The 12,038-nt window shown below is 38.3% G+C and overlaps 1 protein-coding gene across 1 annotated transcript in view; it reads right to left on the bottom strand.

Moving 5' to 3' along the window:
* The window catches only part of TNKS (tankyrase), a 211,365-nt gene that overhangs the window by 28,753 nt on the left and 170,574 nt on the right, over positions 1-12,038 (bottom strand). Inside the window, exons 17-20 of the mRNA XM_039220634.1 lie at positions 11,754-11,863; positions 4,795-4,983; positions 3,462-3,699; positions 2,777-2,859 (exon numbers count right to left, since the gene is read on the bottom strand). Coding sequence (XP_039076565.1) covers positions 2,777-2,859; positions 3,462-3,699; positions 4,795-4,983; positions 11,754-11,863 — 620 coding nt within the window. The remainder of the gene's footprint in view (positions 1-2,776; positions 2,860-3,461; positions 3,700-4,794; positions 4,984-11,753; positions 11,864-12,038) is intronic.

The raw sequence follows: 12,038 nt of genomic DNA, 5'->3' as shown, positions 1-12,038 counted from the left end.
AAAAGGAAACCATAAAATTATGCTGCAAACTAACTGAAAGAGTAGAAACCGAAATCCTCTGAAAAATTTTCAATAGTCAATTGAAGTTATTTGTGATTTACACAAATGGGGTCTTTGGCTTATTAAGCAAAGATGTGTGAAATCACACAGTTATTGTGGAGCTGATCTGGGAAGGAGGGATACATTAAGATATAGCTTTTGGCTTTATCAGAAGATAATGCTTTTAAAACGGCTTTCAGACCTTCAGGGAGGGAATAAGGGGAAAACATTCCTCCTGTTTAGGACACTCTCGTAAGAAGTTTCTAAACCAGGGGTGCCTGGGTGGCTCAGTCGGTTAAGCATCCAACTTTGGCTCAGGTCATGATCTCACAGCTCGTGGGTTTGAGCCCCACATCGGGCTCTGTGCTGACAGCTAGCTCAGAGCCTGGAGCCTGCTTCAGATTCTGTGTCTCCCTCTCTCTCTCTCAAAAATAAATAAAAACATTAAAAAAATTTTAGAAGTCTCTAAACCAGAGGGTAAATCAATGGTAGGTGAAGCTAAAGGAAAAGGAAATTATTATATAAGTTTATAAAGTCCTCACCACTAGACAAAGACACATTTGATGCTTCATTAAAGCACATCCTAAAAACTGGCACAGAAGCAAGTATGACTGCAAATTTTAACTATCTGGACATTTGCAGGCGTTCTATTTTACAGTTAAGGGGAGTGATATGGTAAAGGCCTTACCCAATGTTACACAGGTAATAAGAAAAATAATAGAATCAAGGTCTTTTAGTCCAGTGCTGTTTCTACTCAACTGTTTTGATTAATAAGAGCATAAAAGATGAACTAAAATAAGTGCTATAAAGAAAGCAAGCTAAAAAAAAAAAAAAGATAAGACATTAGAACATCTTCACAGTATAAATACTATAAAAAAGAAATAGTGTTTTTAATTAACTCCTAATTGACTATAAGCCTACAAAGAAACCAGCAGAATGGGGCAAAGAGGCTAGTGAAGAATTTGGAAACTATGTCCATATAAAGAATAATTGGGGGGATAAAATGGTATATTTATCCTAAAACAGGAGAAGTTTTGTGGAGTGGGTGGCTGGAAAGATTAAGTCGATGATAAGTTGATTAGGTCTTAGAAATATATGAGAGGCTATATGACATGTTGTGGTGAGCTGAAGGGCGGCTGTCCATGTTTTGATTACCAAAATTTATGAAGGTTTCCTACTTGGAAACCTTTGTTTAGATCTTTGCATATGTAATTAAGAATCTTCATATGAGGAGATCATCTAGTATTATACAGATAGGCCTTATATCTAGTGTAAGCGTTCTTCTAAAAGCTACACAGGAGAAGACTGACAGAGAAGGCAAGGTGCCCATGGGAGCATAACTGCAGAATCGCGACCATAAGCCAAAGGGGCCTAGAAGCTGGCAGAGGCGTGGGAGTGCAGACCTGTCAAAAGCTCAGTTTTGGGGGCACCTTGGTGGCTCAAGTCGGTTAAGCGTTTGGCTTTGGCTCAGTCATGATCTCACAGTTTGTGAGTTCAAGCCCTGCATCGGGCTCTGTGTTGACAGCTTAGAGCCTGGAGCCTACGTCAGATTCTGTGTGTATGTCTCTTTCTCTGCCCCTTCCTGCCCATCTCTCTCTCTCTCTCAAAAATATTAAACAAAAATTTAAAAAAACCAAAACAACTTGATTTTGAACGTCAGGCTTCCAGAACTGCCATGGAATCTGTTGTTTAAGCCACCAAGTTTGAGGTAATTTGCTGTAACAAGCTTATGAAACTAATACATTAAGTAGACAAGGTTTAGATTTCTGTACAAAACAAGGTAAATGTAAACATAAAACTAATGGATTATATGCAGGGGCAGATTTGGGCACACTTTAAATTACAAGCATTTTATTACACTTCCCCAAAATGTAACAAGTTATCTTCCCACATGGATGTTAAAAGAGTAATTCCTATGTAGGATCTCAGAAAGTGACTTAATGACTTCTAAACACCTTTCTGATTTTAAGATTCTATATACAGTAGTAATAGTCAATTGAAAATCAGGAATTTATTCAATATTTAACACTGATCCTGGTAATAAAATCATTAATTAGTTAAAAACTCATTATCCTGTATAAAAACAGAATAACAAACAGAAGAGTCTTAATTCATAAATACCTTAATAATGACCTCAGGCTAACACCTTTATATACATTTAAGATGTATGTGAAAACAGGATAGGTCTATGAATGTGAGGCCAATTTTAGGTTCACCATTATTTTAGACTCAAATGGACAATAGAAACTTCATAAAGAGGCTATTTGAAAAAGGTACACTTGTCTAAGAATTATTTTGCTTTCTAAATTTAACAGTTAAGTGCTTGGTGAAGATTTTGCTAATATAAAAATCTGTCATTGGTTTTAAGTGGAGTCAAGTCACATTAGTAGTAGATTGAGATAAATAAGGAACAACACTTTTTGGAAACAAAATAATGAGAGAAGATTTTGAAAACATTCTTCTGAGGGGGTTTCATGGCCTAAGTTTTGACATGTAATAAAACAGAGTCAAACTGCTTATAGAGATATAACAAAATAACTGTTAATGACTCCCACTGTCTATTAGCCAATTTTGGGGGAGAACTGTAAAATACTGGATTCCTCTAGCTTCTTTAGAAATTTGATGAGTTTTAATGTATTGAGTAAGTGATTAAGAAATAAAAAAAAAAAAACAAGGAATAGCAACTGATAGCTCTTAGCATGTAATAAAAACGACTCAGCTACATATGAGAGCTTACCTGTTCTGTTTCAAAGATGTCCCGAAGGTGTTCAAGACCAAGGCTTTTTAGGAATTGGCTGATATTCATGTCAAGACCTGCAACTAAAACAAACACACTGAAGTTTTCAGAAAGCAGAATCTAAAGGGAGTTACAGTATTTATTTAAAGCCATGACTCTCTGACACCCTTAGCTGTGCAGATGATTTTACACGGCATAAAAATCATCCAGAATACAGAAATTTAATTCAGACGTTTCAGGTTATCTCTGAGTTTGGCAAAGAAGTAAAAGCACAATTTACCTTTATCTTACTAGGAGCATTTATATTAATTGCGATATTATAAAATATAATCTAAAGCTTTTAGTGAAATATTTAATAGCTGGAATTAAAAACTGAGTTGACTAGTTGTTGCTTCAGTTTCCATTCGTTCAATGATCTTTCAGGGTTTAAAAAAAATACAATTTCAATAAGACTCACGCGGTAGTTAATAAAATACTATGGTTATAAATGGGTATACTGGAGCATACATAAGTAAGAACAAGATCGATGTCAAGGGATTGATTCTGTGAAGACAGTTCTTGTACACTGGTGTGTATGAATACAGGATGTCTTTATGACAGGTGCTCAATACTTAGCAAGAGAGGTAAGTGAAATCTATTCATTTAAAAACCCCCAAACCAAACCAGCGTTCACAAGTGTACTTGCCTTCTCCTTCCTTCCTCTCGGCGCCCGCGGCCCCGTCCCCTGTGTTGGACGCTCCTCCAACTGCCAGTTCCGCTAAAGGGCCAGTGAGGTTATCGATGCTGCTGGCAGCAGACAGGCAGGAGGGGGTGGATGCTGGTGAGATCAGCGAGGCACTCACTACGGTGGCCTGAGGTTTAAAGCAGGTGGGTAAGGCCTCGGGGGGCATGGCATCTATCAGCAAAGCTCTGATGTCGTCAGCCTACAAATAATAATACAAAAAAAACAAACACAAAAATACTGTATTTTAAAACAGTAAGTTTTTCACTAAGGACCAAATGCTTTCTGAAATTCGTCTTTAGCAAGTGCCTCTTTATTGCCTACTGGCTTTTGATCATTTGTTCCTGGCCACCAGCTCCAAAAAGTCCCAGCAGTTTCTACAGGTAGAACTAGAATCCCTATAATTTTTAAAAAATATTTCATCTTTTGAAGATCTGACGTACAACTTGGTGACTTTAGCTACTAATACTGTATTACATACCTTGAACCTGCTGAGAATAGATCTTAAATGTTCTCACCACACACATATCCAAATGTACGAGAGTTAACTATGAAAAAAAGTCTAAGAATGTAGAATGTAGACTATGTTGATTTCTGGAAACATGTTTTAACACTATATGTGCATATAGTTGGTCATACTGATCACACATGTATTTAAAGGATAAGTTCATCTTTTTTTAGAGAGAGAGAGATAGCGAGCATGCAAGTGGTGAGGGGCAGAGAGAGAGGGGGAGAGAGAATCTTAAGCTCCCCCTGTCTGCACTGACAGCATAGAACCTGACTGAGGGCTTGATTTCATGACCTGAGCTGAAATCCAGAGTCAGATGCTTAACTGATGCCACCCAGGCGTCCCTCATTTCTCATTTACAAAAGAACCTGCTGCATAGTGTTGATTCTCAATCTCTTCTTCAGAATGAGTTTCCATGCTTTTACTTTATTTTGCATATTGTTTAAATAACAATGATTTTTATACATTGGGCATTATTTAGTGCACAATTAATAATTTAATGTATAGTTAAAATCTGGAGTTTTTTTTAATGTTTATTTTTCAGAGAGAGAGACAGGACATGAGTAGGGAAGGGGCAGAGAGAGAGGGGGAGTGAGAGAATAACAAGCAGGCTCTGAGCTGTCAGCACAGAGCCCAAGTCGGGGCTCTTACCCATGAATTGTGAGATCATGAACTAAGTCGAAGTTGTACGCTTCACCGACTGAGCCACCCAGGGGCCCCTTTAATCTGGAGACATTTGACAAGGATGACATTTAAAGCAATACTAAATAATTCGGAATGAAGACTTACCGTTGCCAGATCTAAAGGTGTCTGACCTTCCTGGTTCTTCATAGTTGGATCTGCACCGTGTGCTAGGAGTAGGGCACAGAGCTGTGTCCTTCCTTTCTGGGCTGCTTCATGGAGAGGAGTAAACGCCCACTTATCTGTTGCATTTACACACGTGTTGTATTTTATCAACAATGCTGCTATGTCCACATGCTGCAGAAAAACAAAGGACGTGAAGAGTTACAAATGAGACTGGAGAAGCTCCATCAGGTACGCTTGTTTTGTTTAACATTTCATTCCGTCTGTAGCTCTATTCTCATCCTTAATACACAGTCCTACTCTAGAAAAAACATACTTAGCCCATTCCTGTACTTTGGACTCCGTCTTTTCTTGCCTATAGAATCTCAATTTCACAATCACTCCTTTACCTTGTAATTCTTCACAGGTGCTTTAAAAATTTTTTCATATAACATAACAGTTCCACATAGTCAGGTCTATCTTAAAAACAAACACAAGAAATGCAACTATTTCCTGACTCCAAGTTTCCTATTAAAGGTCTAGTCCACCTGTCAAACCAGTGTTCTTATTTGCTTCTCTTATCTTGCTATGTCCCTTCTAGTCCTCTGCACTCTGATCTATTTATTGAAACACACATCTCAACGAGTCTCCATGTTCTCTCTTCAGCCTTGGGGAAAGGTAATGTAACATAACAAAGCGACATTGGGTGAAGGACATCTCAGCAGCAGACGCATTAACTGATAAGCTGGGGGTAAGGTTCTCACATGCTGAACTATCACAGAGAAGAATAGAAAAGAAGGGCTACCTTTGAAAAACTGTGAAGGAAAAACTACTGGGCTTTAAAAAGACATGAACAACAGAGAAAGAAAAGTCAAAGATGACTACCTCTCTTTTTGCAAAATTGGTCTAGAAGATTAAAAAAACAGAAGTGGAACTATTAACAGAAACGGAGTAGTTTAAGTGGGAATGTAAGAAAGTTAAGGTTCACTTGGAGGAAGTAGTTTTCGAGATAAAATATCAAAGTAATGACGTTCCGTTAATGATCTGACACAAACGGCCAGAGCACAGATAAGGGCCTGTTTATTTACTCACTTAACGCTCTCTCATCACCTCCCCCTTCAAGCACATATTGGTTAACACCTACTATGTGCCTGGCCCTGGGGGTAGGGGTCCCGGGGGTCTGCAAAACAGAATGTCCAGCTGATAGCTACAGCCAGATGATAAATGAACTCTCTAAGAAAAGGAATTCAGAAAGATGATTTCAAGGGGGAATAAAACGTCAAGAGAACAAAATGTGGGAAAAGGAGAGTGAAGGGTCCCCAGGGGAGACAAAAGGGGCAGTGGGAACAGAAGAAGAACTATAAAGAGGCAGGACTGTGTAAGACAATGTAGGAGAAAGTTTCAAGGAGAGCAGTTTCTCTCAAATAGTACGTTCTACGTAGCAAAAAGTTTGTTTCTTCCCCAAAGTCCTCATAAAATAAGCTTCAGATAAGCAATTATGCAACAGTAATATTGATTCAACAATTGGGCTTCTGAGAATAATAAAAATAACTTTATTCTTATAAACATATCTAACTCATACTGCAATATATTGAAGCTTTTGTGAGAATGGGAAGAGATGGGGAAGGAAGGGAGAAACAGAAATATCCCAAGGCGAGATCTAGGGCACGCGTCTTCATGTTTTCTTTAAGACAGCCTTTGCTCTTTTGAAGACGCTCACCTCAAAAAGGACACTTTTTCTGAGGTTAATGTTAACGTTTTTAAAAGATAATACACGTGCTCATTATTTCAGGAAAATAGTTTCAGAAAATAAAGAAAATTTATTAGGAAAATACGAATCAAATAACTTCTAAGGAAACTCCCGCATTTGCTCTGCGAGTATAAGAAACAAAACAGAAGTAGAGGAACATAATGACATTAGGGCTTCTGAGAACAAGCTGTGTTTTGTGATCCTTTTGGGATTAAGAAAGATACATCATCATTATAAAACTGATTCTAACACAAAAGATAAAAACAGGTACCAACTGTGGCATTATCCAAATTACTTAAAACAAAACAATGGGGCGTCTGGGTGGCTCAGTGGGTTGAGCATCAGACTGCAGCTCAGGTCATGATCTCACGGTTTGTGAGTTCGAGCCCCGTGTCGGGCTCTGTGCTGACAGGTCAGAGCCTGGAGCCTGCTTCGGATTCTGTGTCTCCCTCTCTCTCTCAAAAATAATAAACAGAGCTGTGTTCTGTTTCTTTGTCTCTCTCTCTCAAAAACAGTAAATAAATGTTAAAAATGGTTTTTAAATGTTTAAAACAAATCAAAAATTTAACCCCCAAAATGTATCTCCCTTATTCAAAGGATATATGTTGAAAAGGGGTAGCTCTTTTTGTTCAGCTAACCCAACGCATGGAATAACTTCATGCTTTTCCCTGGTAAGGTTACAGGGCATTCAAACAGTGCTTCTGATGGTTATTTTATGCTGCTCCCATGTGTACTGGCAGGGTAATATAACTTGGTAGAGTAATTTGCATGGGTTTCCAAAATTAGATAGTCCAAGGAAAATTAGTGTAGGTGTGTAATATGAATTGTATACAAGTATATGGTATTTACTATTCAACTTTCTTTACAATGAATATATAGTTGATGCTTGGAGAAACCAATTACATGCTTGTTAACTCTGCTGACAAACCTGTGAAAGAGCAATAAACAGGAAGGAGTGTATCACTACCAAAGTAGACAAAAAACACCATTCTTAAGTCTTCTAAGTGGCTATACCACGGGGGCAAAAACAGTAACTGAAATTTGAGGTTGACAGATGCAATAAATAAGCTACAGCTTAGTTCTATGCCATTTATAAGAACAAAGTACTGAACTGGAAGGTCTAGAAAAGGAACTGAACTCTGCTGGAATGTTTCCAGAAGAAAGAGCCAATTAAACATGGTTTCAGAATCCAGCTGAAACACAGAATGCTTTAAGTGACAGATACTACATAAATACTGTGAGGGCCTTAATTTAATTTTAGAAAGCTGGGAAGCTGGGAGAAGAGAAACATGCTTGGGCTCCAGTTAGAGCCATTTAATTGTATGAATGTCATGAAATCCACCCAATATTATACACTTTGGACAAAGCGCTGAAAAATGAAAAAGTCAGCAAGTTGATTTATGAGGTAACAGAAAATCACATGCTTTGCAGTAAATAAATATCGAGGTCTTACATTTATTAATAGAAAAATGAACTGTCTTGTGTAAACATATATTAAAAATATAAGGCATTATAATACAAAACACTAAACAGGATAATGTATATTACCATTAATATACACTCTCATGAAATCTCTACCTTTTATTGAAACTTCTTAAACTACGTGTTTCTCTGTTTAGAAAAACTGAGGTGGCAGTTCTTTCTGTATAAAATGGTTAAAGATCTACAGACAGCGGACTGAGCTCTCTAGAGGAAAAAAAGGTAAAATACAAGTCAAAGAATAATTACCAATAAATAACAGCTTAAGTAGCTTTATGTAATTTCACAGACACCTCACATGATTATTTTATCCCCAGGCTACCAGTCATTATGTCCTACTGAAGCCGGTTAGTCTGTGGCTATTTCACAGGGATACCGAGCTGGTCAAGCACACACATTACTCCTAGGGCTGTGCGATGTCAGAGTGACACATACCCTTATTCTAACTAGTAGGATGGCCATGGGGAGCGAGTTATCTTATAAGAAGAGTTATTAGCCCAGAGTTTAGAGTGCCTTAGGCTAGAGAATGCACGTTCCACATGCATGATCTCATCTGATAGTCACAACAACCCCAAAAAGGAGGTTTCGGTATCTGAGTTCTACTAATGAGAAAACTGAGGATCAGAAAGATTAAGGCACTTCTGAAGACTGCTGGGCTACTGAGTAAACGCCTAAAGACTAGATCGCAGATGTTCAGATCCTGGGTTCAGGTCTTTCCATTATACATGGCTGCCTGCAAGGGCTTGCTGGACTAAAACTCAAGAGTCATTTCTTGAAGAGTTGACAATGGCAAAGTGTATAGTATCAGCGAGAAGCCATGTAAGCAGGGACTATACCCAGGTAACACTATACCCAAAACTATTCTGCAAACAGCTTTATTTTTAACTTAGCAGTTTCTATTTCATATGAAGTACCACAAAAATCTCCACAAAACTGTTACTTCAGGGCAGTTTATCATAAACACCATACAGTCAGGCCAGGTTGGGCATCACTGGGATGAATACACTGTACCTAGTGTTTTGCCCCCTTAACTGAGGAATGTGGACTGAAATGGGGACCAGAGCCCTATGATTTCATTAAAATATCCAGCCAACACTCATTGCAACATGAATAAAAAGGAACTTTTGAAAGAAAAGAGATTTATATATCCAGACAATAAAAATATAATTATATTTACCTTTCAGTTAAAAGACAAAGTAGCTTTAAAAATTTTTATATTGTGTTTAACATTCGTCCTTGTTTTAAATCTACTAATTGAGACTGAGATAAAAACCGACTTGATATGGTTATTAACAATGGATTAAACACTATACAAACTGCATTAGGTCAAATTAGTTTGTAGAGCAGAGATTCTCAATGGCGGGGATGATCTCACCTACCGTCAACTGAGAATCACTGTGGGAATCCTAAGGGATGTTACTGGGAGGGGGGTACATGTTGCACATGCCAAATCTATGGCAAAAAAGAAAGCTCAAGAAACCACAAAGGTAAAGCTTTCAGTGAATAACAATACATTGTCATTAACTCACAGATATTTGATTTTTGAATTTATAAGGTTAATACCAAAAGGACTTTTAATGACTCAAAAACTCCACCTACACAATGAGGTAAAAATAACTACTATAAACACATTTTCTAGCCTGTTAACATTGTTTAGTAGAAGGATGGGACAAACCATGTTGATCCAAACCTCTACCACATGCTCTTTACGCAGCCTGCAGAATTTTCTGTTCATTTTTACTTCGATAAATTACCTTCGTTTACACAGAGGGATACCAGCAGGGATGTGATCGCACACAGGATAGTATGAGAAGAGAGAATGAAATGAAAAAACGTCCACTATTTTTCTCCCATGGAGTTAGAAGGAGAGAGCAGATGGATGACAGTGAAGTAAGTTTATGACACAGAACAGTGGGTCTCTGCTCTGGACCCTGATTACATGACACCTCCCTCAGCTAATGGCAAGATGCTTCCAGGGAACAGGAAATAAGACCTGCGCACCGCATTTCCCATTAACCACAAGACAGAGAGCACTGGACATTTTGATTCTCTCATCGTACGAGTCACCAAATGACACATGTGTAAGTAACATCTCATACACCTTTCAGATCAGGAGGATGGGAATTAAAAGGTAAAATGCTTTATTTACTTTCCAAGCAAGTTTTACTTTCTTTGCTCTCTGTGACAGCTGCGACGGCTGTGACAGGGGAAAACTGATGGGACAGAGCTTATCCACAGCCACAATGTATAAAATGCACTGAAAAGCACATGGATCTATGTGGTCTACACACAACTGACAGTGTAAGCTTTACCAAGTCAGGGCAAGAACTACTTCTACTGCCACACCTATCCTTACTCCAAAGACTCTGCTTTGAGTTCTGCTGAACCCATCCGCTTTAGAAACTCTGAACTGAGGCTTTAGCAAACGGATTAGTGGAACACAGTATGGAGAGAAGGATCATGCTAAGAAGTGAACATTAATCTCCAAATGATACATATTTGTAGTTCTCACACAGAGGTAAAGAAATTCTACATAACTGCATAAGTAGGAAGTTAGCAGTAAATACTTAGCATACCTGGCCTTCAGGAGAAACATGGTGTACAGTGAAACTGGGCATCTTATATGAAGGAAAGTTAAAGGAAAATTTTAAAAAATCTCATTAAAGATAATCATCTTTGGACAGATTACTACAGTTTCAAGAGGATTTCAGTACTAATGATACATGTAGTAAGTCTGATAACTTTCAATTAATTTATGTGACATTTGGAAGTATAATAATTTTCTTTCCTGTCTGTGCAACTCAAAACTGGACTGTTTGTTTTTCTTAAGAGTATTGCCACTCAGACTGTCATCTCTCTGAAATACTGGTTTTTGCAGAGGGGATATGAGAAGATGAGGACATTCTTTATGAAGGGCAAGGGGGAAAGAGAATAAGAGGATACGGAAATCCCAATGATTAGGTTTTACTTAATAGTTTGTTAGGCTTCTGCAAATCCAGAGACTGTCCTCATCAGTAGTGATTCCAGCTGTGAGAACCCCTGGTATGTACACTCGGGCATCTGTGGGTTTTTACAGTCAACGGGGATTCAGTGAATGAACAGACAAGCACATGAGCATTCATCCTGTGGGATTATTCCTGTGTGACTCAGGCCTGAGTGGGCCTGGGTGACTTCCAGGCAGTCAGTTCCAACAGAGGTCATCAAGGCACTGCAATACACTCCCCTTCCTCATCCTCCTTCAGCGGATGGTTACAGTCAGAGTGCTTTGAGAACGGCTCTGGACTCTCACTGTAGGGCTTTAGCTACTCAATCAAATTCTATGAACCCACACGTACCACGAGCTCCACCTTTTACTTGCATGTTTTAAGATGTGGACGACAAACAAAAGCAAGCATCGTTTCCATGCCTGCGAATAAAAAGCCTCCTGGGTCTTACGGTTTCTAAAATCTACTAGGATCTATTATCTGTAATGATAAATATTAAATGAGCAGCCATTATACATCTATTACTGTGCTAGACAAATGTGAGGAGAACAGAGAGCTGTAAAGGGCATGGCCCTTGACCAAAAACATAGTTAAGCTTAACTGGGAAGTCCAGACACACTCTAGACAGTAAGATTAAAATTGTGCTAACTTACAGTGTTGCTTAGACATCTGCTTACTTCATGCACAGTATGTATTTGATAAAATAGTAAACATCAGTGAAGTTTCCTAGACTTGAAAGGTAGCATGCTCACCCCATAGGATGCTGCATTATGAAGAGGAATTAAACCGCCTTTGTCCTGGGCATTAACATCTGCTCCGTGCTCCAGAAGATACTCAGCCACTTCCAGGTTATTGTAGCCTGCTGTTAGAGTGGAAAAGGCGAACATGTCAGATGAAAAAACTATCTATACCTTTGCATATAAATAACAAGGGCTGGAAAATGTCACGATTTTAATATTTTCGGCTTACTGAACAGCTACTACTACTCTCACACGACTAAGAGCCTTTATGATAAGATGTTATATAAAATAATGTCA

This window comes from Hyaena hyaena, unplaced genomic scaffold (genome assembly GCF_003009895.1).
Source record: "Hyaena hyaena isolate Hyena2069 unplaced genomic scaffold, ASM300989v1 scaffold_17, whole genome shotgun sequence".
NCBI classification, from domain to species: domain Eukaryota; kingdom Metazoa; phylum Chordata; class Mammalia; order Carnivora; family Hyaenidae; genus Hyaena; species Hyaena hyaena.
The sequence above is the reverse complement of the archived record's forward strand: the minus strand, read 5'-3'. Positions and strand labels throughout refer to the sequence as shown.